This window comes from Durio zibethinus, chromosome 25, assembly GCF_047325235.1.
Source record: "Durio zibethinus cultivar Kanyao isolate XHJ-2024 chromosome 25, ASM4732523v1, whole genome shotgun sequence".
Classification (NCBI taxonomy): Eukaryota; Viridiplantae; Streptophyta; class Magnoliopsida; order Malvales; family Malvaceae; genus Durio; species Durio zibethinus.
This window is the reverse complement of record NC_143186.1, coordinates 18,389,489-18,412,873: the sequence shown is the minus strand read 5'-3', so window position 1 is coordinate 18,412,873 and position 23,385 is coordinate 18,389,489. Positions and strand designations below refer to the sequence as shown.

At 31.1% G+C, this 23,385-nt stretch overlaps 5 protein-coding genes across 8 annotated transcripts; 1 reads left to right on the top strand and 4 right to left on the bottom strand.

Annotated features, from left to right (window-relative positions):
- Positions 1-134: 134 nt before the first annotated feature.
- LOC111275697 (uncharacterized) lies at positions 135-4,015 on the bottom strand. Its single transcript, XM_022861193.2, has 8 exons — positions 3,762-4,015; positions 3,250-3,362; positions 2,764-2,842; positions 2,177-2,205; positions 1,870-1,963; positions 1,641-1,730; positions 1,328-1,517; positions 135-818 (listed from the first exon to the last, which is right to left on the bottom strand). Exons 1-8 carry the CDS (start codon positions 3,906-3,908, stop codon positions 376-378), a joined length of 1,185 nt encoding a protein of 394 aa, XP_022716928.1. The 5' UTR covers positions 3,909-4,015; the 3' UTR covers positions 135-375.
- A 6,751-nt stretch (positions 4,016-10,766) lies between these two features.
- Positions 10,767-13,655, top strand: LOC111276450 (septum-promoting GTP-binding protein 1-like). The gene is made up of 6 exons (XM_022862194.2): positions 10,767-11,159; positions 11,295-11,412; positions 11,553-11,649; positions 11,737-11,776; positions 12,469-12,552; positions 13,174-13,655. The coding sequence occupies exons 1-6, from the start codon at positions 10,842-10,844 to the stop codon at positions 13,336-13,338; spliced, it is 822 nt and encodes a 273-aa protein (XP_022717929.1). The 5' UTR covers positions 10,767-10,841; the 3' UTR covers positions 13,339-13,655.
- Positions 13,656-13,739: 84 nt separating this feature from the next.
- Positions 13,740-17,582, bottom strand: LOC149511732 (putative F-box/LRR-repeat protein At5g54820). Of its 2 annotated transcripts, none has more exons than XM_089754720.1 (3): positions 17,268-17,582; positions 16,938-17,111; positions 13,740-14,369 (listed from the first exon to the last, which is right to left on the bottom strand). In XM_089754720.1, exons 1-3 carry the CDS (start codon positions 17,274-17,276, stop codon positions 14,127-14,129), a joined length of 426 nt encoding a protein of 141 aa, XP_089610846.1. In that variant the 5' UTR covers positions 17,277-17,582; the 3' UTR covers positions 13,740-14,126. The 2 variants fall into 2 exon arrangements, 1 of the variants encoding a protein (XP_089610846.1); XR_016333787.1 differs by lacking the exon at positions 13,740-14,369 and adding an exon at positions 16,648-16,750.
- A 9-nt stretch (positions 17,583-17,591) lies between these two features.
- Positions 17,592-18,374, bottom strand: LOC111276451 (putative F-box/LRR-repeat protein At1g56400). Its single transcript, XM_022862195.2, has 2 exons — positions 18,321-18,374; positions 17,592-18,170 (listed from the first exon to the last, which is right to left on the bottom strand). The coding sequence occupies exons 1-2, from the start codon at positions 18,372-18,374 to the stop codon at positions 17,592-17,594; spliced, it is 633 nt and encodes a 210-aa protein (XP_022717930.2).
- A 505-nt stretch (positions 18,375-18,879) lies between these two features.
- LOC111275702 (uncharacterized) lies at positions 18,880-23,330 on the bottom strand. 3 transcript variants are annotated; one of them, XM_089754719.1, is made up of 10 exons: positions 23,100-23,330; positions 21,823-22,584; positions 21,570-21,622; positions 21,016-21,085; positions 20,659-20,809; positions 20,079-20,193; positions 19,956-20,003; positions 19,820-19,865; positions 19,657-19,727; positions 18,880-19,127 (listed from the first exon to the last, which is right to left on the bottom strand). In XM_089754719.1, the coding sequence occupies exons 2-10, from the start codon at positions 22,396-22,398 to the stop codon at positions 19,088-19,090; spliced, it is 1,170 nt and encodes a 389-aa protein (XP_089610845.1). In that variant the 5' UTR covers positions 22,399-22,584; positions 23,100-23,330; the 3' UTR covers positions 18,880-19,087. The 3 variants fall into 3 exon arrangements, with proteins under 3 accessions (XP_089610845.1, XP_022716934.2, XP_022716936.2); XM_022861199.2 differs by having other exon boundaries at positions 21,823-22,433; XM_022861201.2 differs by having other exon boundaries at positions 21,570-21,598; positions 21,823-22,433; positions 23,100-23,328.
- Positions 23,331-23,385: the final 55 nt, after the last annotated feature.

The window sequence follows — 23,385 nt, the reverse complement described above, 5'->3', positions numbered from 1 at the left end:
GATTATTATCGTTTTTTTTTTACAGTGTCTATCTAAACACAAGGTTAAATGAAAACCAATGATTAAGCTAGAATGACCAAAAAAAAAAAAAGAAAGAATGGAAATCTCTATTCAAGTGGTGTTGCAAATTCAACTGAAAATAAATAAGTTTTCTGATTTATGAAACTTCAATGACATGTACAAATGACATATTCCCTTACGAAACCAAAATTGTGATAACAAGCATGTCTAGGTATTCCTGGTGAGGTGGTATTTGGGATTTGATTTCTTTGATTATTTTATTCTTTACCCACCTATGGTACCAATATGGGAAATAAAATTACAGAATACAAGACAAACAAAATTGAAAGAATGGCTTGTTGGATTGATCAATTATCAAAAGAGACTATCTTTGAGGTTTCCACGGGTGAGCAACCTATAAAATGCATCTGTGTTGTCACCTCCTTTGCTTCCAGTTTCTTTTGAAGGAAGACCAGTTGGATTCATTGTTGATGGAGCAGCCTTCCAAGGAAGATCAGTTGGATTTGCTGCTGAAGATGCTGGCCTTTTTACAGATACAAATGCCACTTTCCTCACATTGGACGTCCCTTTTAAACCATCTGAGCTAGCAGAAGTGATGGTGTCTGCAAGCAAGTGAGCTTGGGATACATTTTTGCTAGGGGTTTCGGTAGTAACAGCGGTATCTAACTTTTCAGCAAAATTTCCAACCTGCTTGTTGTCCTCATCCTCAATCAAGGGGGCTGTTATCAAGTCGTTTGTAGAGTCTTTCATATAAGGTAATCTTTCTGCATCAGCCTTCTCTGTTGTTGGTTCATCATCTACAATAGACATTTGATGGAACACGTCAACTTATTGCCAAATATATATTCATAATGGATTTACATCCAATTAATGTGTTAGAAAGAGTCTTTCTACTCAGATAATCCATGACAGAGATTATAAAAGTCAAACATCCCTAAGGCTTAAGATAGAAAGGGGCGAGGATCAAAAATTTGTTAATCTAATGATTAACCTACAAAGTAAGAAAGTGGTTATGAATTTTAACCATTAGATTAACAACTTTTTCATCCTCACCTCTTTCCATCCTTCCTACTAAGCAAAGCCTAAGGGTTCAAATTAAGTACTAATTACACAGGAACTACAAATACCAAAATCTGTTTTAAATGCGCTGGTTCCTAGCTGTACTCAGACCTAAAAGGAAACTGGCAATTTCTATATCCTAGTGAGCATAGAGAACTGTACAGTAAAAATGCAAGCAAGTAAAGAGTGGAGACGTTGGATATAGAAGAAAAGGATGCAAAACTAGAAAATACACTGACGTTTTTACCTCCAAGAAAAGACTCAATGGTCTTGTACAGCACCGCATTATCTCCTACTGAAACTTCTCCACCATTATCCCGTTCTTGCATTTCAATCTCACATTTATTCATCCTCTCAACCAATACAAACTTATCTGTGTCCCAGACACACTCTAGGGTGACATAGTCCTTTTTTTTTGGATAAATCTCCCTATATACCTGCATCATTGTAAAGTAAAAAGGCTTAGGAACCTGCTCTAAGAAACAGGATTTTAGAAAAAAGAAATGGTTCTGGACCATGAGAAGGAAGAGAAACTATCTTAATATGGAGCGTGGATCAACCTCAATTTCTTCATGAGTTATTTTTACAGAGTGCTTCTTTTGGGAGAGAGAACAGACAGTATTGAACACTGAGACAATATCAAGTAATATCTGCAAAAGGAAAATGAGTGCTGAATTCATACTACTTAGAACAGGGTAAACTGGATCAATGCTGTCACACTATAACCCAACTGGGCTATATAACAGCTTCTACAAAATTTGACAATTAATTGGAAGTTTTTAAACTTACTTGTTGAACCAAAACTCGAAGGCGTGCAAGGAGAGCTAAAACAGTCAGTGAAAATCCCATAAAAAATGAGCGAGCTAGCAAAGTAGATACCTCACTACATTATAGTCAAGGTTGTCAAAAGAATATAGAATTTCTTTGATGCCTTTGCATGTGATAAGCATTTTAAGGATTTTTCAATATATATGTCACTGAGCCTAATTCATTAATGCAAAACAAAACATAAAGGAAATTTCACTCTCTATTTTGAAGTTTTCCCGACTCTTGTATGATATCTAATTTAATCATAGAAGAACTTGATAAAGGATACGTTGCTGCCCTCAACATGGGCTCAACAATCTGCAAGAGAAAGAGAGCATTCATTCATATATAACTACTGGGGGTAAAGTATGCAGCAAGAAGTAGGAATGAATGCAGATAACTACATAGTTCTTTGCACAGTACAGTCTTGCCCAGTTGCATCCAACTCAATTGCCTCTAGGGTAGGACATTGCTTACATGCAAAGATACAAAAAATATGCTAATAGAAGTCATCAGAAGTAAAACACTAATATTGTTTATAAGGTACAACATTATGTCTACTATTTCTTACCTTTAGAGTAGAAACAAAACTTAAATTAAATGAAGCAAGTTGAGATACAACATAAAAATGAGGAAGAGAAAGGGGCTAACACAATAATGTAACAGGATTCTGAAGATGATAAATATATGCGTGAAGGCATGGACATTAAATTTTTGTTAAAGGCAAAGTCTGGCTTGAAAATTCATTATTGGAAGTCGGAGAGACAAATTCAACCTTCCAAGTAAAGCTAGCATAGATCAGAAAGATAATAATTTGCAGGAAACTGGTAATAGCCACAAGAATGGAAGAGGAAGAAACGAGAACTAAGTATATACTTGTGATAGTAAGCGTGCTGCTCCCAAAAGTCGCTCCATGAAATTTGGTTTTCCAACCTCATATTTTCTCCTCTTCAAACTGTGAAAACAAACAAAATGAATGAACTCCTAAATACAATATCTGGTAAAAATGTGTCAATATTCTATTGGAGCAAAAGACATGACTAAAGTTCGAGTATGAGCAAGTGAGCTAAAATATTGCAACCTAATTCTTGCATCACCTCCTTCACCAACAGACACATTAGACGAACAAAAAGAATAACAACCTACATATACCTGACTGCACTCATAATTAGTCAATTTGAAGTAAGCTCCCTAAGCTACTGAAAATTTGCATCAACCAACAGAAAAGGAATGCATTACTTTTATTTTCCCTATTCTCCCTCCGAAGCCAAAGGCAGTAATCAAATACATGCAGTAAACTCTTTCATCAAATAATTATCTATCCTCTGTCAAGTTCTTAACAATCAAATGTAAATGTGTTACCTTTCTAAAAGATGCACCTTTTGTTTAGGTCTCTTTCCATTGATAACTAGAAAGCAGGAATTTAGTAATTCGTCCAAATTAGCAGATTTCAACAGTCTCAAGTCCCTCCTTACCTAATTTCACAAACAATTGATATACATAAGAAGTTAAAACAAAAAAAGACAAAATGCACTAAAAGGACCTTAAGGCTATAAACCATCTCCAAGTAAAAATGGATTTTAATTCTACTTTATTCTTAAACTAAAACAATAAACAGAAAAGTTCAAACTTTTTTTTTCTAAATTCCTTTTCTTTTCCCCTCTCAGTTTTCTCAGCAACTAAACAGCTAGTTTCTCAAACTGGTATTTTCCCTTTCCAACAAATAAACACCAAATACCACCCGTAACTCCTATAAATTTATTTTCTCCTCTTTAACTCTCTCAACTTTCTCATCATCCAAACAAAACCCAGAAAGCAAAAAGCCAAAAAATAAAATAAAAAATTACATAAAAATAAGAACAAACAAAATTAACCTTTAAAAGATACTGGAAATAAGATGATCTTCTATGCTGGTTCTTGTTCTTGTAAACAATTCTTTCCAAAATACCACACTCTACTTCAAGCTGACCCAAGAGAGACTTCAATTTCTCTTCTTTAGTTGAATCAATTTGAGAACCCATCCTTTTTTTCTTCCTTTTTTGTAGATTAATAAACTAAAATTTAATAAAGATACAAAATTTCTGCAGGGTTTAAGCTTTTCTCGAAGGGTTTGAGACAAAACAAATTTAAAAAATAAGTACAAGAAATTTTTATTTATATGGCCAAGTAGACCATACAAGGAAGGTATGGTTGGCAGAGACTTGGGTTTGAGCCCAAAGTAAGGTTTAGGGTTTAGGCCCATTAAATCTTTTATTTGGGCCACTTGACCCAATGAAGTTCGGCTCCAACAAGAAGGAAAATTTTGCCAGAAAAATTTTGTTTTAGGTGATTTTGATGTTTTTTTCAGAGGAATTGTTCTAATTCACCCTAAATTATTTGATTAAAAATTCATATATTTTTTTTCAAATATATTTTAAATATTTGTATAATCTCTATAAAATACAAGTAATTAGGCTTAAATTTATTTATCTAAAAAGAGAGGAAAACAAGGTTTAAGGATTTTTGAGATTTATATAAAATTAGGATTGTTATTAGAGTTAGTATTTGATACAAGGAGTTAAAAGGGTGGCATATATTCTTTAAAGTATATTTAAAAATATAAAATTTTAATTAAAAAATAAATTCTAATTTTTAAAAAATAGAACACATGTCATCTTTTTAATTTCATTTGTATAATCAAAATTTTATAATGATGGTATATCAAATAATAACTCTCGTTATTATTAATGATAAAAAATATATACTTGATTTTCGAAAACATTAAAAAAAAATTTCAATATAATTTAAAAGATAAGAAATTGAATTTCAAATATCTATACATATGATACAAAATAAACCGTAGTCTAAAAATAAGATTTAAATTTTAGATTTATCAAATATTATTGTTAAATAAATTAATTAAATTAAGATCTTCGTTTTATTATATTATAAAGATTAAAAATATAGTGGATCGAAAATTTTAAATAATGATTAGTTCATGTAAGATAATATCAACAAATATATGAAATGTCAAGGGAGGATTGATGAGAAGTTGGAAATTTGAAGGTTATAATGAGTTGATTGAAGAAAAATAGCAAAAATATATTTTTTATGATGGCAAAAGCAAAACAAAGACCACCAAAATTTATATTTCTAAACATGAATTATTATGAATGATCTCAATTCATGCAATATTTGCAAAAGTGGGGTGCAAACCAAATCTTTGCTAGTCACTTCTATTTCTATGGTTTCGTGATTGAGTAAAGATGCTTTTTATATGAGGTGTCGGTGACAACTTCTTTATATTTTATTTTATTTTACATCACATATCATCAAAAAAATTTTGCTCGAAAAGCTTTATGTGTATATTTATTGTTTGAGTCGAGCTGTACGAAAAAGGTAAAATTTTAAAAATAGAAGAGAAGAACCGATTAAGAATAAAAGTTGGAGTAATTTTAATGTTTATATTTTAATGTTCAAATCCGATACCGATCTAAAAAAAAAAAATGATAAGATTAAATAAAGACTTTGAAGAGTTCAAGTGTGATTATAAATTCTTGGATATTATTATTTATATCTATGAGATGGAAGATTTTGAATTTAAATTATCACAGGTCAATCTTAAAAAATTAAAATTAATCTCATAAATTTAAATTAAATTGATAGTTAATTATCCATTTAAGATATGATAAATAAATATATTAAAAGATTTTGAATTTAAGTTATCACAAGTCAATCTTAAAAAATTAGAATTAATCTCGTAAATTCAAGCTAAATTGATAATTAATTATCCATTTAAGATACGATAAATAAGTACACTAGTTTATAGGTTACTAAAATAATGGAATTGATGTGAATCTCAAAAATTTAAGTTATTTTAATATATCAATTCGATTAAAATAATCAAAATAGTATCATTTATTAATTGATATAATTAATGAAAAAAAAAGTCAATTTTGCCTTTAGATATTAAAATACTTCTAACATTTATTTATTTAATTTAATATAAATAAAAAATATTACTATGCATATATTTTAAACAAATTAAAATATAATGTCACATCAATTTAATTGATAATAATAATAATAATAAATGATTCATTGATTTTTTTTTTTTTTTTAAAAAAAGCTTTGTTACAAAGAGAAAAAAAAAAACCTTGATTTGAAGCTAAATTTTTATGTCTTTCTCTTTAGTTTCGTTACAAGCTATCTACATTTTTATTTTTTATGATTAAAGTGAAAATGGTTAAGCAACAAATGGGCCCTTTCCAATCACTAGTGTTACAAGTCCCAATAGTTGATTGACATAACACTGTTCTTTGTCGAAACGGTTGGTGTGGTCTGGTTTGTCATTGTCAAGCACTAACCTCACCTTGGACAAACCTTTGAAAACAACACAAGTTTGCCCTCTCTTTTTCTTGCCTTATCTTCTGTTCATTGGATTAGGTTATATATCCCACTTAACTTTGTTTGAATCAGTTTCTTTTATTATATTTTATTTTAGGAGATATATTTTTTTATCTTAAAAAGTTAAAAAAAATTATTTTATTTTCAAGATCAAGATAAATAATTAATTTACAAAAAAATTTACAGATTATTTAAGATTTTTTAAACTAATAAATCGTTTTCTAATAAAAGATTATGAAGGTTTGAATTGAGTGTTTTACATTTAAATTTTAAATTTTAATCACTTGCATCAACTTTGATTAATGCATAAATATATATATATGTACTATTATCTTATATTTGAACACGTTATTTGAATCGAAAATATATGTATTTATCATTGATTTAAACTTGTTTGTTGGGTAAAACCCAAAGAAGAATTATAAAGAGGGGATATAAAGATTGCAAAACATTTGTATTGGTTATCCTTTGGTTACCCTTTGCTTTAATACATTTGATTAAGAAAGTGTGTAGGAGATTATTATAGTAATATAGTTACCTAAGTATTATGGGAATTTGAATCTCTCTATTTGTACCAAACTAAGAAAATAGAGATATTTCAAGCTTGAATTGTGACTCCACAACAAAAACTCTCTAGTATTTTAATAAATACCATTAAATTTAGATGTCATTTGATTTTGTTAATCATTGCTAAGTTGCATTGATATATGTTTTAAGGTCATAAATGGGTTACTCTTTTCTCATTCTTTATGTTGATGGTATTAGGTGATGATATTCTTTTATGTAGATATAATGAGTCAAAAAAACAAAATCTAATTGGTAATACTAGAAACACCTCAATTTTCTTTTAAAATTAAGGTTGAATCTTAAATCATTGAAACGAAAATTATTGATGGTTAATTACAATCTTATTTATACACACAAAATATTAAAAAATTTAAATTTGAAATCATTCTGTCGATACTTGAAACATTATATTTTACATTCAAACTAAGGATAAAGAATATCGAAATTGTGTTTTTTTTTTTTGCCAAAAGCTATAATTTGCCAACAAGAATATTAAAACTTCCTACTTAGAGCTAAGATTACTTATACAAATTGATTTTGACAAGGAACAAAGGGAAGGGAGGACCCATCTACTCTCAAAGTTTGTTGATGCCTTGTGCAAACCATCCTTGAATTGGTGAGCCTTTTTAACTATCTTTTGAGAAAACATTAAAAAAATGTTAAAATGAAAAAGAAAATTAGAAGAGAAACCTAATCATGATATGCATAGTTTGAGGTATTATTAATAGATTTTCTTAATCAAACATATAGAATGATAAGATTAAGAAAATGTCATCAACATCATTAACAAACACATAGAATGATAAGATTAAGCTTAGATTCTTTTTTACTTTTTTTTTTTTTTATAATTCTTTAATAATTATAGTTTGGTATTAGCTATTCAAGTCCTACCCAACTCCAATAACCTTTTTATTGCAAACAAATAAGTTAGTTGGTTTGGTCTAGTCCAAGTGTCCACTATTGTCCCACTCTCTCTAGTCTCTAAGGCAATTTCTTCACCTAACGGATATTATTTAATTTTAATTAACTATTATATTTCTATGTTTCTCTTTAGACAATGATCTTCTATTGTTTCATTGGCAATTTTTAACATTTTGAAACATCATATCTTAGATTATTGTTGATTTTGTGATTGCTAAGCTTAACAATATTCCAAGTGGATTAATTTCTTAAACTTTTATATAAGCTTATGAGATGTTTGAATTAGAGATACCTCAAATACCTAAGTTTTTCTTTTATAAAACAAATTAGTACCCATAATTTTTACTTTTTAATTACATTTATTAGCATATTTTATGGGTTACTTTTGTTTGCATATATATAGCTTTAGATGAATTTAAAAGAAGTATTTCTTTTTTTTTTTTTTTTTGCATAAAAGAGGTATTTCTTTTTAGTTTACTTAATAGTTATAGAGATTTAATTTTAAAGTCCATTTTTTGTCTTTTAATTACAATCAGAATTTAAATTTGAGATTCTTAATTCTGAAATCAATTTCAATATTATTGAATTAACAATTCATTGATATTTAAACTTCTAACTTTAAACTCTGAAATATAATAATTCTAAATGACTAAAGAATACTAATTAATTGAGTTAGACTCCTTTTGGTTGTGACTATTAAATCATGGTGCATATAAATGCATGACTATCTTTAAATTTATTTTTTGCATAACCAAGATATTTAAAGAGGATATTGATGAATATATCAAGATTCATAAAATGACACAAACTCTAGATTAATGATATTGAAAATATATACCATATAATGGCTTGTACCAAAAAACCAAAAACTATATAGTTCCTAGCAATTTCAATATTATGACAATTGACAAAATCTGTCCAATACATTAGGTTTAGATATATTATAGTTTGGGAAATACTATGAATTACTATAAAATATATAACATATATTTTACTATATTTCTATGTGCTTGCCAAAGTTTTTGAACCCCTAAAACCAAACACCACTTTTGAGAAGCATTGAAGGATTCAAATGCATAATGACACAAATAAGAAGCTTATAAATAACTTATCAATAAAACCTTTAGCTCTTGTCAGCTATCTAGAGCGTTGTTGAACCATACACCATTGGAATATGGCTTTCAATGTATATGAAAAGAAAACAAAAATTAAATAATACTAGTGAGGGCAAAAATGAAAAAGATATTATCAATGGTGGGTGAATATAATAATAACATCTTTTAATGAAAGATAAAGTATGCATATAGGTAGATTATAGACGAAGAATCAATGCCACCAATTCTGAGTCTTATGTGCTTGTATAAATAAATAAATATATATTTGAAATTATCAAAGTTAAATTTTGATGATTAAAATTAAAATTTTAATATTTTATAAACGTGACGTTCTTAATTTTATATTGAAAGAATATAAAAATATGATATAATATACGTGTATATATATTAAGATTTAAATTTATATTTATTAGATATTTTTTTATAAAATAAAATTATAAAAATTTTAAATCAAAATAAATAATATTTTACAGATTAAATACAAGTTTTCACAACAAAATTATTAGCAACGTCCGCAAGTTATTTTTTGTTTTTTTTTTTTAAAATATTTCTGCTAACTTTTTTATTTTTTACATAATATAGAGGTATAATTATGCCTATAAGCTAATATTAAAGTATGAATCAACCAAAAAAAAGGTAGGGTTTATATGTGATTGTGGTGGTGTTTGCAGCTTTTGCTTTATGCTATGAGGCTTATATTATTGGTTTAGTTGATCTAGATCCACCAATCAAAGGACAAACATTTTATGGTTGTTTAATGACATTGATCATGCCATATTAATTAATTTTTCTACTTAACCTACCAACAACTGCACCATTATATTCTTTTTGATCTAACAGGCAATAGATAAATATACAAATGGTTTGTTTTTATTGGTTCTTTTGTCTTCATTGATCCATAATTTTGTCCTTCATATTTGTCACTTCTAAAGAAAAATACATAGTCTTTTTGAAAAGAAAATTTCATAAAATTATTGATGATTGGAAATTAAAATCTGATCAAACCCAATTCTAATAAACCATTTTATTTTATTTTTCATTTTCATAATTAACAAACAAAAATCAAAATTTGAAAACACAAATATCTAACTTTCCACATACTTATCTTGTCCACAACATTATGTTTTCAAATTTTTTTTTTCTTTTACCACATTATAATTGATAAAATTAATAATTAATAAGCATTATTTAAATTATATTTATAGTTTTAGCTCGAGATTTAATTTAATTTGATTTATATAATTATTTTTAAAAATAATATTTGATAAATTATACTTTTTTATATTTATTCAAAAATGTGAAAATAATTATATAAATAATTTATTCACTCCAAATTGATTTAAAAAAAAAGAATTTAAGATTGTTCTTGAAAAACCCATATCAGAAAACATTTTTTTTTAATTAAACAAGAAATTATAGCCACCAATTTTGAGCACATGTTGACTTTCCCAAACCAAAGACGTCAATTCTTCTTTATCTTTTCTTATATTAAAAAACCAATGCTTGGGCTTCGTGTACGTAGACGAAGATTGTTCCCTTCAAAAATAAAAATTAAAAAAATTAAATATTTTTGTCTTTTAATTTTTTATTTTAAAAAATTAAAGAGTAAGAGATGTTATTAACCAACAAAAATAATTTATGAATCACCTACTCACAAAAAATCATAAAAATTTAAATTTAAATATTTTTCATCATAAACTTTAAATGTTAATTATTTGCGCCAACTTATATTTTTATCTTCTCAAAATTACCTTCCAATAAAAATCTTTGCTGACAACGATTGACCTAAATGCCCATGCAGTACGTAGACCCCTAGAAGCCGGCAATTTGGACTATTTGGGAATACATCTAAAATAAAAATACCAGTCAACCGTTACAGTCCTCTTTCATCACAAAATATTATATTAAAACACCAACTAATCTTCCATTTCCATGTCCAAAATCATTCATGAAGCCACCTGAAAAATGACACAACTTTGTAGAAAAATTGTTCATGTTAACATTAAGTGGAGTATACTAGAAAGGGTATCGATTTTTCGAAGGTTTTTTAGATTCATTTGGGATAGAATTCTTGTTTGTTCTATAGGAAGGCCTGCTCACTATAGGAGATTGACTAGCCGGGATTCTTCTTCTCCGTTGGAAGTGGTGGTGGTAGAAGACGGTGAGGCCTTGCCGGAGAGTCACCCCCGGATGATATGTAATGGGTATGAGACGGATTCCGATTTGGTTAGTTTGAAGATCAGTTTGTTAGGTGACTGTCAAATTGGAAAAACAAGCTTTCTGGTAAGCACATATGATTTTGGTTCTTTTTTTGTTTTCTATTGTTTGGTCCTGACTTGGCTTAATGAAATTTCACTTAGAATAAGTAGTTTTTAATGGTTTTGACCCTTTCTTTTTAATCTCTATTTGGCTTGGAAGATAAAATATGTTGGGGATGAGCAAGAGAAAAGCCTACAGATGACAGGATTAAATTTAGTAAACAAAACATTATTTGTTCAAGGTGCCAGGATTGCTTTCAGCATATGGGATGTGGGAGGTATGTTAACCAAGAAACAAGTTTTTCTTAAATTTGGTTTTGGTTATTGTTATCCTGTCTTGTTTTTGAGCTTTCAGCTTTGTTGTTCTACCGTAACCAGAGGTTTTTTTTTTTTTTTTTTTCTGATTATTTGGTTGCAGGTGACAGTAATTCACTTGATCATGTTCCAATTGCTTGTAAAGATGCAGTGGCAATTTTGTTTATGTTTGATCTAACTAGTCGATGCACCCTTAACAGGTTAGTTTAAAACCTGTTTTTCAATGGAGAAAAAGTACTGAAATTGATAGTTTTCTGATATTTGCAAGTTTTTGTTGGATTTGGCAGTGTTGTTGGATGGTATAGTCAAGCAAGAAAGTGGAACCAGGTACTAAATTTTCTCTTCCTTTTAACATAATCAGTTTTTCTGATAGAAAAAAATGGTAATTTTCTGTGAATGGGTAGTTAAGATTAGCTGGTTTAGCCAATGTTTTTTTCTGTACAAAAGATGCAGCCGCCTAAGGATAATAAAAAGGGTTGCAAGTGCTGAGATTTGAACACCATACCTGCTGGAAGTCTGGCAGTCGATTGCATGAACCAACCAAGTTACTCTTTGAAATTTAATTGCAATTTGGGTTTAGCCGATGTTTGCTACACCTGAGAAATGGGGTCTTGATGAAACTGAAAAACTTTTATTGATATAATTAATTGCAATTTTAAGCCAATAATTGACTGTTAATACAACAATAATTGATACTTTAGGAAAGAAACTGTGCCCTTCTAAATGGATGTGGGGAATGGCTGAAATTAATTTTAATGAGGAAATTATTAGATTAATGTCAAATTCAGGCTTTACTGGCAAACAATAAAGAGTATTGATGTTAAGTTTCAGTTCTAGGCCCAGAAAATTGGTGCTCCAATTAATGGATGGTCTGTATCAGTGAAGGATTTTATGGAGTGGAGCCCTTGAAAAATTCATGATGCTTTTGTCTGTTCTTTGTATCAGTTTCCCAGCTTTTTAAGTGTTTTTACTTAACGTGCTTTATTCTTCTTTCTTTTTTTTTCCCCAATATTTTGCAGACAGCTATTCCAATATTAGTAGGAACAAAATTCGATGATTTTGTTAGACTACCCCCAGATTTGCAATGGACCATTGTGACTCAGGTAATGAACTTACATTTGTTCTTTTGCATAGTTACTTGAGACCTGCTTCTGTCAATGTACTTTCTTTTCTAGTTTCATTGCTCTCAGAAGTAAGAAATACTCACAAATATTGACCAAAACAGGGAACCATGTCACTCTCAATCTTCAATTTTCTTTTAAGGTATTCGTGTCAGACGCGCATTGGACACTCTAAAGTAACCATAAAACGGGACATAAAACGCTATAGATGAAAATAAATATACCCTTCAAACATGTATCTGTATCTGACACTCATATTCGGCAAATCCAAAAAACATATAACCTGAATACCTAGATTATTAATGTGTAATATAGCATCAAATATTTAATTTTGCCTTAACAGTGACACGTTTGAATAGGAGGAACGTCCAGGCTTGACTGAGGAGTCTTCCTTTGTCAATTCTCAGCCATTTGACATTAGTGGCAAACCTTTCCCTTTCTTTCTCAATCCGCGTTTGAAGATTATAAACACGAGGGGCCACTTGTTGATTAAAGTAGAAATTTGAAATTTAATTGCTTGAGATAAAGAAACTTCCGATTTGATTTTTCTAAGCTTTTTTTTTTAGCAGTAACCAAAGTTGAATTTGTGTTTTGGTGAAACAGGCAAGAGCATATGCCAGGGCAATGAAGGCAACCCTTTTTTTCTCAAGTGCTACGCATAACATCAATGTGAACAAGATCTTCAAGTTCATCATGGCTAAACTCTTTAACTTGCCATGGACGGTAGAGAGAAACTTGACCATTGGAGAGCCTATTATCGACTTCTAAAACCCACTTTTTTGTTTTTTTTTTTTCCACTGATTTTTATGTACATAGCCGAAAGAGAAAGAAAAAGAGAAAAACCCAAAAAAGTTTGTTCAATCTCGGTAGCTAATTGACCCCACAACCACCAAACTTGGTCTTTGATTGTTAGCTTCTTTTCTTTTCATTGGCTTTACTTTTCCTTGTTAACATTTTTTCACTGAATTCAAAGTTAGCTGATCTCTGATGTTTCAGTGATTTAAGTAACATGTCTTACTGTAAAAGTCTTTTTCATGTAGAAGATGAAAATCAGAAATATAAAATATTGAGATGATTTGTTTCCCTTTTTTTTTCTTCTAACCACAAAATAGAAGAATCTGCTTTAAGTTTTTCTGAAAGGGTTCTGTATTAAAAATAAATAAATAAAAAGATATAGGGGAATTGATGTTGCTGAGTGGAGTTGGAATGATTCCACACTGTATTCAAGCAACTTAAAGTACATGAAAATGGGATTAAATTATAGGCTTCATAAAAGGGAATGGGTCCAAATTTATTCTGTTATGGCCATAAAATATTTGGTCGAAAATAAGCACCAAACCTACCAAAGAAAGGTTTATCAATAGCTATGAAATGCCTAAAAAACAAAGGCGTTATAAGTGAAGTATTCCATTTTTATCACTCAACTAACTGCAAAAGTGAAAGTAAAAGCAACCATCCATTGCTGAATTCACAATTTGGTGAAGAGAAAATATCAGCAAATTATTTATTACAATATTTGTTTATTGAAGTGTCATACAACACTTGCATTTTCTCAATCAAGAGATTGATATCTGTAGTTTCTTTGAGGCCTTCTTCAACTGCAGCAACATTTGAGCCGTTGCTCTATATGATTCCACATTGCCTCGATTGTCATCAGGTTCCCTTGAAATGTAAAGGTTCATCCACTCCATTACATGTCCATGGCAGATCAGGTATTGCAGCACCAGAAATTCATTCACAGTTCCCTTGGAGCTCTTCACCTCCATCACTTTTAAGGTATGCGGGGACATCAAATTTGTCTGATCACAAAAAAAAAAAAAAAAAAATAATAATAATATTAAATACAATAATAAAGCTTAAATAAAAATATAAAATACAAAAAAAAATCAAAATACAAAATACAAAATATCAAAAAAATACAAAATATCAAAAAAAAAAACAAACAGAACAAAAAAAAATGAGGGATGGTAGTGGTGCCTTCCTTGGCACCATCGCTACCATACCCTACCACCTATCCCTCACCCATACCTTGTTCACTACTCTCACCTAGGCTCTTAGCCATCCTACTGTACCACCAGATAATACAGAAGAAATACAAAGGCATGAGGCTCGTGTTTGCATCTCATGTCGTGTCTTGTGCCACTCCCTTAAGCACAAGACATTGTCAGAGCTCTATAAATAGAGCTCTTAGTCGAACACAAAGAAGGAGGAAAGAAGCTGCCAAAAAAAAAAGGGAGCTTTCTGCCTAAAAAAAATTCAACACAGTCCTCCCCGCAGAGAGGAACCTAGTGCCGGGAAGCTTCCTGCACAAAGAAAAAAAAAAGTCACTTTCAAAAAAAAAAAGAGAAAAAAAGGGCAGTTTGACCGAAACTTCAAGAGCAGATATGGAGAATTTAAGACTATTTTTCGTGAAAAGGAGGCTGAATCTGTGTTTAAGGGGTTGTGAAGAATATTTTAGGTGATTTTGATTTTTTTCGGTCATCGATGACGACGGTCGACGACTTGCGACGGCAGTAACGACAGCGACGACGATGACCGGCCGGTCATCTACGTTTGGTTGAAGAAAAAAAAAAGATTTTTTTTTTGGAGAGAGAAGAGAATGACTGAAAAAAAATTAGACCTTTTATATAAGCTATCAATAGTTAAAACGACGCCGTTTTAAACTCTAAGAATCCGCACGTCAACCCTTGACCCGACCAGGGGTCCGCACACCTGACCCGTGACCATTTTTCTTTATCAGCTTCTGATCGGTCAACCTGAATTGGAACTGAACTGCTGGACCTGACTTGGACCAGAATCGAATCGCTGAATGCGATCCAACCGTCAATTCGAACCGCGCGTTGATCGGTCCAGTTCATGTAAAACTTTTTTTTTATTTTTTTATATATTATTTTGGTTATTTTAATTATTATTCTTAATATTTATGCATGTTAAAATGTTTAAATTTAACATAATAAAATTTTGTTGTTTTATAATAATAATTACTAAAAAAATATATAATAAAAGTTTTTGATAATTATATTAATTTTAGAATAAATATTATAAAATAATAATAAATAATAAAAAAATAAGAAAAAAAAATTTTTGTTCGACGATGAGATTCAAAGATACTCCAAGTAGTGATACCTACGAAATCTCTAGATAAGAAGATTTTTTAAAATACTACCAGCGTATTGAAGTATTTATAAAAAAATTTTAATACAATAAAAATTTTCTTTTTTTCTTATAAACTAATAATAATAAAATTAACTAATAAATTTAAAATAGGTAACAAAAAATGAGAAAAAAAAGAAATTTTGTCTGATGATGAGATTCTAAAAGTATTCCAAGTAGAGATGCTTTAAGAGATCCTTAGATGAGAAGATTTTTTCTTAAATATTACCAGTATATTAGAATATTTATAAAAAATTTTTAATACAATAAAAATTCCTCTGTTCTTCATTTCTTTTAAATAAGAATAATAATAAAAATTAATAAAATTTCTAAAAAATAAAAAATAAAATGTGTGTATCATGTTATTATTTGCATTGCATGCATTATATAATTTTTACAAAAAATAAATTCAAACTTCCGAGGATGAGATTCTTAGGTATTTCGAGAAGCGATGCTTCAGAAATCTCTAGGTAATAAAGAGTTTTTTTAATATTACCAACGTACTAGAGTATTTTAAAAATTATTTCAATAAAAAATGTTTTAATTTATTTTTCTCGAATGAAATTTGAATAATATATTTTTTAAAATAAAACCAAACAAACCAATTTCCAAAAAATCAAGAAAATTATTTTTTCAAACATCGAGGATGAGACTATTTTTAATCAAAATCAAATGATAACATGTAGTTAAGTGGTATCATTTTTAAACGGACATCGTAGGGATGCTAATCCTTCCCCACGCGTAATCGACTCTCGAACCCAGACTATTTTTGTAGATCGTGAAATTATCTTTTTAATAAGTTTTAATTAATTTTAAAATCTTATTAGAATAATAAATTTTAATAGGTGACCAATTGTAATTAGTCAAAAAAGATTGATGACGATTCCGTTTTTCGTTCTTTTATTTTCGTTTTCAAATTTATCAGAATGACACAAAATCATTATAACAGTACGACGTATGCATTTATAGATGATCAAGTTCTTCCTCCAAAAGTCATAAGTATTCAACTCGAACGGGGTTCATAATCCTATAAATGATAAAAAAAAATAGAGTCAAGAATTTTTGTTTCTAATAGATGATTTCCTTAGAATAAATTGCTATGATAGATAATCAAATCAGGAACATGTTTCCTTGAGATCGCTCAAGGAGTGATTAGCTAATATAGCCTGGAGATACCCCTGACCGTATTAACACATTGCTATAGATATACTCACCGGGAAAACAATTGTAGGGCATAGTTCAATTGTAAGAGTCTCTAGAAGTGGACAACTATTCAAGAGGAATGTTATTCCATAAAATTCATGACTATGCAAGGCAGTCTTCAATATCAGATGCCTGACATTCAATGGAAATTTAGTACCTAAAGGCTCCTCCGAACTAGGAATAACCTGAAAATGGAAGCACAAATAACAAATGTATTGATTGCACCAAGAAATGAAAAAAAAAAATCTGATAATAGATAGAGTAAATTTTGTGTTACTCCTCACATTTATGCTTGTTGAAGGCATATTAGATATTTTAGCATAAACAATTGATAGTTATACCTGAAGCATGTAACTGCAAACAGTCAAAATGGTGACGGCAGAAAGATCAAGTAGGAGATGATAAAGAAAAGCACCAACATCTCTAAAACTTGACTCTTAACATGAAATCGATATCTGCCTCTTCCAATAAGCAAAAGTAGTCCGAGGCAAAGCTGCCTACTATCCCTGAGTACTTGAAGAAACGCACGTTTGGGAGATTGCCGATACATATCCACATAGGATCACAAAAAATGCATTTGTCAATCACCAATTTTTTTGACAGATAACTTGGTTCAGACAAACAAAAATGCTTTATGCTTCAACATTTTGTCAGACTCAAACTCTCTAGCAATGGAGTTGAAACAAGGCCTTAATAGACTTCTGTTCTAGTTCAATGCAACCTAGAGAAAGATCCTTAAGCATTCTGAAAATTTTGAAAGCAGGCATGTCGATTTTACATAAAAACAATTTCAAAGATTCAAGAACTCCAAGTCCATAAACATGGGAAGGTAAATCAAACAATGGTGTATGGTTTTCAGGATCAGAAAAATCAAGACTAAGCACTTTGACATTTTTTGCAATGGCAAATGCTATAAAGTTTTCCATGTCAGCAACAAATTGTTTGGGTTTGGAGAATACGAGTGCAAACTTATCTATGCAGGGTTCAGAGTAGTTTGCAATCCATTGTTGGACAAAATCAATGAAAAGTCTTCTTTTCATCGCATTGGTTGCATCAGATTCTCCATGTTTAACAAAGAAACTCTCTTCGAACTCTATGTTCCTTGTTGCACGCCAAAGGCTAAGCCAATGCTTAGATAATATGGAAGTTCTTGCTGCTTCCTTGAATGGCAAACCTGAGATGATGCTATGGAGAAGACATTCGGGCAACTCCATAAACAGATCTTTGTTATCAGCCATGGCCACCTTGGGTTTCATGGAAGCACAAAATTATAAACAAATTTCAATGTTAGATTTTTTTAGCATTTTGAAAGTTATTTGACTTGAGTTACGAGAATACGAATGCCTTTTTTTTTGAAAAAAAAAAAAACGAATTTAAATGTCTAATTGATTTACCGAGTTTATGAATCTTTTTGACATTCTAGTTACATACATTATAATTCCATACATAGACATAACTTTTAATCATTTTTTTTTCTAGAGCCATATGAAGAGAAAACTTCTTATACGTTTCTAAGGGGGTATTATTTAACTATATCTATCCCAATGAGTCATTTATCAAATCGTTGCAATTGATGTAAGGTATAAATATGAACTATTTGATAAAAAAAAATACTATCAACTCTTCATTTATTTAATTTTATAAGGTATATTATGTGCCACATTAAATATTTAAAGAATAAAAGGAAAACGAAAACTCATTTTAGTACAAAAAAAACTGCAACCGGAAAAGAGACCTGTTGTATACCAACTTTTATAAATGACGCGATATTGCTCATATATATGTATGTATGTATATATATGCAGTGGCCATTAGGTTTTAAGACTGCCAAAAACACATAAATGGATCCCATCATTTTGTCCCTGCATCATTTACTTTCACTTATTCTTGGCTAGTTATAACACAACATGTACCATATAAAGAAGATCGCACAGAGAAAGTAAAGGCACTGCCTACTTTCAAGAGGGAACATTAGCATACACTAGCATGAACTGGATTAAATCCGTACATCTAGTTCTACAAGAGACTTCTCCAATCTCAAATGAGGAAAAATGAATACTATGATAACATTCCTTGTATTTTGTAATAAACATGTTGACAACAAAACTATTCCCAATTCAAGATACGAATTCGTATGGCCGTGGTGGCCTGTCAATACCCGTCACTGGGAAGAGTTCTCATGCAGTAGAACATACTCTCGGCTGCAGAAATCAAAACAAATGATTTAAAAGCTATCAATGGCAAAGCACAAGAACCAGCCATTTTAAGCATACACAATTTCCCTACCAGGCCAGGGCATTAAGCGCTTGGCTAGTATTCAGAGACCAAATCAAGATGACAATCAGATTATTTCACCATAGAACCAAACAGATTTAAACTAATTTCTCCTACAGATGGGAGGAGGGGATTATCTGGCACAACAGAGCAGTGGCTAAAGCAACAACAATGAATCGATTACTTTCTAAAAAAAAAAAAAACCACCAACAACATCATGATGATGAAAACAATAATAGCAGCAGCAAAATGCAGTGTAATACCCAGAGAATGGCCAAAACGGGAAACCTTTTACCAACCAATATCATAGTAGCTTGGTGGAACTGTCACTACACTCTCCAAAGCATGTATGCATGCATGTCAAGCACACATAATATCTCTTATATGTTGTACAAATTGCTTTCATTCCTATCATGCAACAAAAAACTAAACGCAGAATATTGACTTGTGTCCTACCTACTATTACCAAATTTAATGGTGTCTTTCTCAAAAAGTTCATAATAACGTTGAGGTTCGATAGGATTGTCCTGCAAATGCAAAAACAAAATATTAGATGTAGTTATAGGAATTCAATCAAGTTTCAGTGCAAATTAAAAAGATTTTGAGATGAATTCCTCACATTGATAAAAGTTTTATTAGTGCTTCCAAGGTCCATTATATAAGGCCTACAAAGCAAAAGCAAAGTAAAATAAGATAGGAATTCATCAGGATTGCTCTTAACCAACAGAAGTAATTCCAAATCAACTTATCCATACCTTACTTGCTTGGTTAATGTACCATCAGGTTGCTCTTTCTCTACTTGCCTGATAAAGCGGAAATGTCTAGTTAAAAAAATTCACAGCAAAAGCAGAGAATAGAACTGCAAAGTATAAATATACTGGAATTGAATGACAGCATGTTGCTTGCTGCAGGATGGATGGTCCGTAGGTATGTCTGCTACTCGTCTTTCCCTCCCAAAAAGGTAACAGCTTTGACGATGTATATAAAGGGGCTCTGCCGACAAGATGAATTAGAAAAAGAACCAAAAATCAGGGGAATAAGTTCCATGCATAATTGAATGGTCATTAACTTCTTTGATCAACATGAATTGTCAACATAATGAGAACAACAAACTCTAATCTCCAGGTCCCAATGCAATAGCAACAATTAAATATAAATCATAGATCCCTTACATTTACATAAAAGTTTTTCTCAAACTTCTGTGAGGATATTTAATCTTGAATATGACAAATTTAAAACCAAAAGGTCCAACCCTGAAGTGCACCTCACTTCCATCATACAGATGGAGTTAAACTAATTTGTATCAATGCCATATAGCTCTGATGATTATTAGAGATGTACATTTTTCAAAGTTGAAAGCATGAAAAACATTCATTCTGATAAAAAGGGCAAACTGTAGAATCATAGAATCATAGGAAGAGAACACATGAAAAAGGAAGGAAGCTATGTTGGACTAACCGTTTAGTACTTCACCAGCTTTGAAAACATAGAGTCGCCATCTTATATTGGGTTTTCGAGCATCAGGGGGTTCATTGAACAGCAGAGTCACACCTCTAACCCTGTTGGTTTCTGCTGCAAGCTTTCCGGATAACTCAAATGTAGGTTTTTGCTACAAGTTACAATGACAGTAAAGAAAAGATAAATTAAACACCAGACATAAGATTTATCTAACCAGATAAGACAATGTATGATTTAAAACAACAGAACTGCAGGGTGTGTTCTCATAAATTTGCTCTGAGGATACGAAGAATAATTTGGCACAAAAAATAAAACATGTTATATGAAAAGAAAGCTAACAACCAAGCTATCTGTTACCTTTTGTTTTGCTTCCAAAGCCTCCTCAGCTGCCTTCATATTAGCCACAGAATCATCTTCATCATTCCCGCTTAGGAAAACAAAGCAACCTATTGTTAGACATTATGTTAAAGCTTGCAAGACTAGAAAAAGTATATCCACAATAATAAACTAGAAACCTACAAGAGCAAGTAAATTCAACGACATGATTAGGTCCTCATACAACAGCTTAAACTTTTATCATTAAAAGAAAACAGAGGGATTAATAGATCATAAACCTATAAAGAAAGATCAGGGTAAAAAATGGAGACTAAAAGCAAAAACATGATTAGACCCTAATATAACAGCTTAAACTTTTAGGTTGAGTAATTCTTTGACGTCAACAACAACCCTCCCCCCTCCAACAAAAAAAATAATAAAAAGAAAAGAGCAAAAACGCCAACATCATCAAGAAAGCCAAGAGGGTGTCAAAAACATGACAAAAATAAATCTTTGGTAATAAAATAATTTCTATATGTTAAGCATATCCTGGTAGAAGGTTAAAAGAAGAGGCTTAAGCTTAAGAAGCAGCTCACCCTTGTTCAGCACCTCTCAAATTAGTCACCTGAAACGACAAATTTTTGTCACACTTCACGTAGACATCAATTCAAGATGAAAAAAAAAGTAAACATTAGTTGAAGATTATAACTGAAAATGTGTATCCTCATTTCTGCTTATTGTGTTTGCTAGAATGAGAATGTGAAAAAGCAGCTCTTATGATTTATGAAAAATAGAAACTAAAACAGAATAAAATTAAACAAGCAAGAATAACCGGATATAACAAGACACCTCATCCTGAGCTCTTGAATTTGATGCAGGTGAACGAGATCTATGCCTGCTCCTGTGGTGAAGATCAGATGGAGAAATAGACCGCTCATGTCTTCCTCTACCAGACTTGCTGTTAGTATCATCTCTTCCTGACCGTCTCTCCCTTTTGTCACCCCCCATTTCCCTCTTGGAAATCCTCTCCTTCCCCGAAGCTCTTTCCTTACGTATACTCTTCTCACTACCCCTGCTATGGTTTCTCTCATACTCCCTATCCTTTGCTTTCTCAACCTCCTTTTCAGCCTGTGCTCTCCTCAATCTCTTTGTCTGGGGGGAGGGAGAGCGTGGACTAGCATGCTTTGGAGACTTAGTATGGCCAGAATGTTTTTCGCTTTCCAAAGAATGGTCCCTGTGAGAACTCCTGTGCCCAGAAGGAGACTTTTCTCTTACAGGGGAGCTTCCTTTATGCGAGCTCTTATGCCTCGCAGGTGATCTTTCTCTATGTGATGGACTCCTCCTATGAGGAGACCCTCGCCTCCTAACTGGAGACCCTCGCCTCCTAACTGGAGACTCTGAATAGTTGGTCGAATTGCGTCCCATTCTGTTACCAGTGTAAATTTGTCTACGCGTTTAGGCTGAAACACGTAACATAAATTTAGCAATCGAGCAAAATTATGACCATTGCTTCTACATAAGATGAAGGAAAAAACTCATATAAGGTTTCTCATGTCCTTTTCCTCAACCAAGTCAGCAATTTTAAAAACTTGGATATCTTCATTGGGGCACCTAAAAGAACAAAACGAATCATACCTAGGTTTTGAGTTAAGATTAAAGAGTACCATTACCTAAGACCTAGCAAACAAGTTGAACACGGTTTCAACCATTCAAAAACAACATAGCAAAATCAAAGAACTTCAACAACATTAGAACATAAGCGTAGGACAATAATGAAGTGTCAGCTAACCTTGAGACTTAGGCACAAAAACACACTAAAATAACAAGCACTAGGTTTGACAGCTGAGAAAATTAACGAAGTTCAAACAAAAAACAGAACTTTCTAAGTTGGAAACAATGAAGCACCGATCAGCATAACTGAAATAACTAAAAATAAGCAAATTAGAGAATACACAGAACGGGAAACCTCATAATATTTAAGAAAAACAATAAATTATTAAAAAAATAATGCAATGAGAAGTGATTTTAGAACCCGAAAACAGCACCTGCTTCATCCCAAAGCTCATTAAAGAGAAAAGAAGAGAAAGATTAAGTTTTTCAAAGGAAAAAGGATAGAACTTGCTTACCAGGAACAACTGTTTGAACTTTAATCCGCAGTTAGATTTCAGAGATAAAGAAAAAGCAAGGGAAAGAGAAACAGGAAATTCTGAGTTGATAAGGGTTTAGGCAAGAGAGAAAATGAGAAAGAAAGCGAAGGAAAGCCCATTAAGAAAATGAAAGACCCAAAAGAAAAGTCATCGCTTTTTAATGCAAAACCCAATCTTCCATCGATGCCCATTGTAGGCCTCGAGAGAAATCTGAAATTTCAGGCCTGGTAACGACCTGTACCTTACAACTCAGTCCAAGCACATG

Bases quoted from the DNA above. Each gene is read 5' to 3' on its own strand.
- LOC111275697 (XM_022861193.2), bottom strand. From the start codon at position 3,908: ATGGGTTCTCAAATTGATTCAACTAAAGAAGAGAAATTGAAGTCTCTC. The intron at 3,363-3,761 runs GTTAATTTTGTT...TTGTGAAATTAG, and splicing joins ATTTCCAGTATCTTTTAAAG to GTAAGGAGGGACTTGAGACT. The intron at 1,964-2,176 runs GTATCCTTTATC...ACTATAATGTAG, and splicing joins CCCATGTTGAGGGCAGCAAC to TGAGGTATCTACTTTGCTAG.
- LOC111276450 (XM_022862194.2), top strand. From the start codon at position 10,842: ATGACACAACTTTGTAGAAAAATTGTTCATGTTAACATTAAGTGGAGT. The intron at 11,160-11,294 runs GTAAGCACATAT...TTGGCTTGGAAG, and splicing joins TTGGAAAAACAAGCTTTCTG to ATAAAATATGTTGGGGATGA. The intron at 11,650-11,736 runs GTTAGTTTAAAA...TGGATTTGGCAG, and splicing joins AGTCGATGCACCCTTAACAG to TGTTGTTGGATGGTATAGTC.
- LOC111276451 (XM_022862195.2), bottom strand. From the start codon at position 18,374: ATGTATGGAATTATAATGTATGTAACTAGAATGTCAAAAAGATTCATA. The intron at 18,171-18,320 runs GTAAATCAATTA...ATGAAACCCAAG, and splicing joins CAAAAAGATTCATAAACTCG to GTGGCCATGGCTGATAACAA.
- LOC111275702 (XM_089754719.1), bottom strand. From the start codon at position 22,398: ATGGGACGCAATTCGACCAACTATTCAGAGTCTCCAGTTAGGAGGCGA. The intron at 20,810-21,015 runs GTAACAGATAGC...TGTAACTTGTAG, and splicing joins CTTTGGAAGCAAAACAAAAG to CAAAAACCTACATTTGAGTT. The intron at 19,866-19,955 runs GTATGGATAAGT...TTTGCTTTGTAG, and splicing joins ACATTAACCAAGCAAGTAAG to GCCTTATATAATGGACCTTG.
- LOC149511732 (XM_089754720.1), bottom strand. The intron at 14,370-16,937 runs GTGAGTATATCT...TTTTGTGATCAG, and splicing joins GCCCTACAATTGTTTTCCCG to ACAAATTTGATGTCCCCGCA.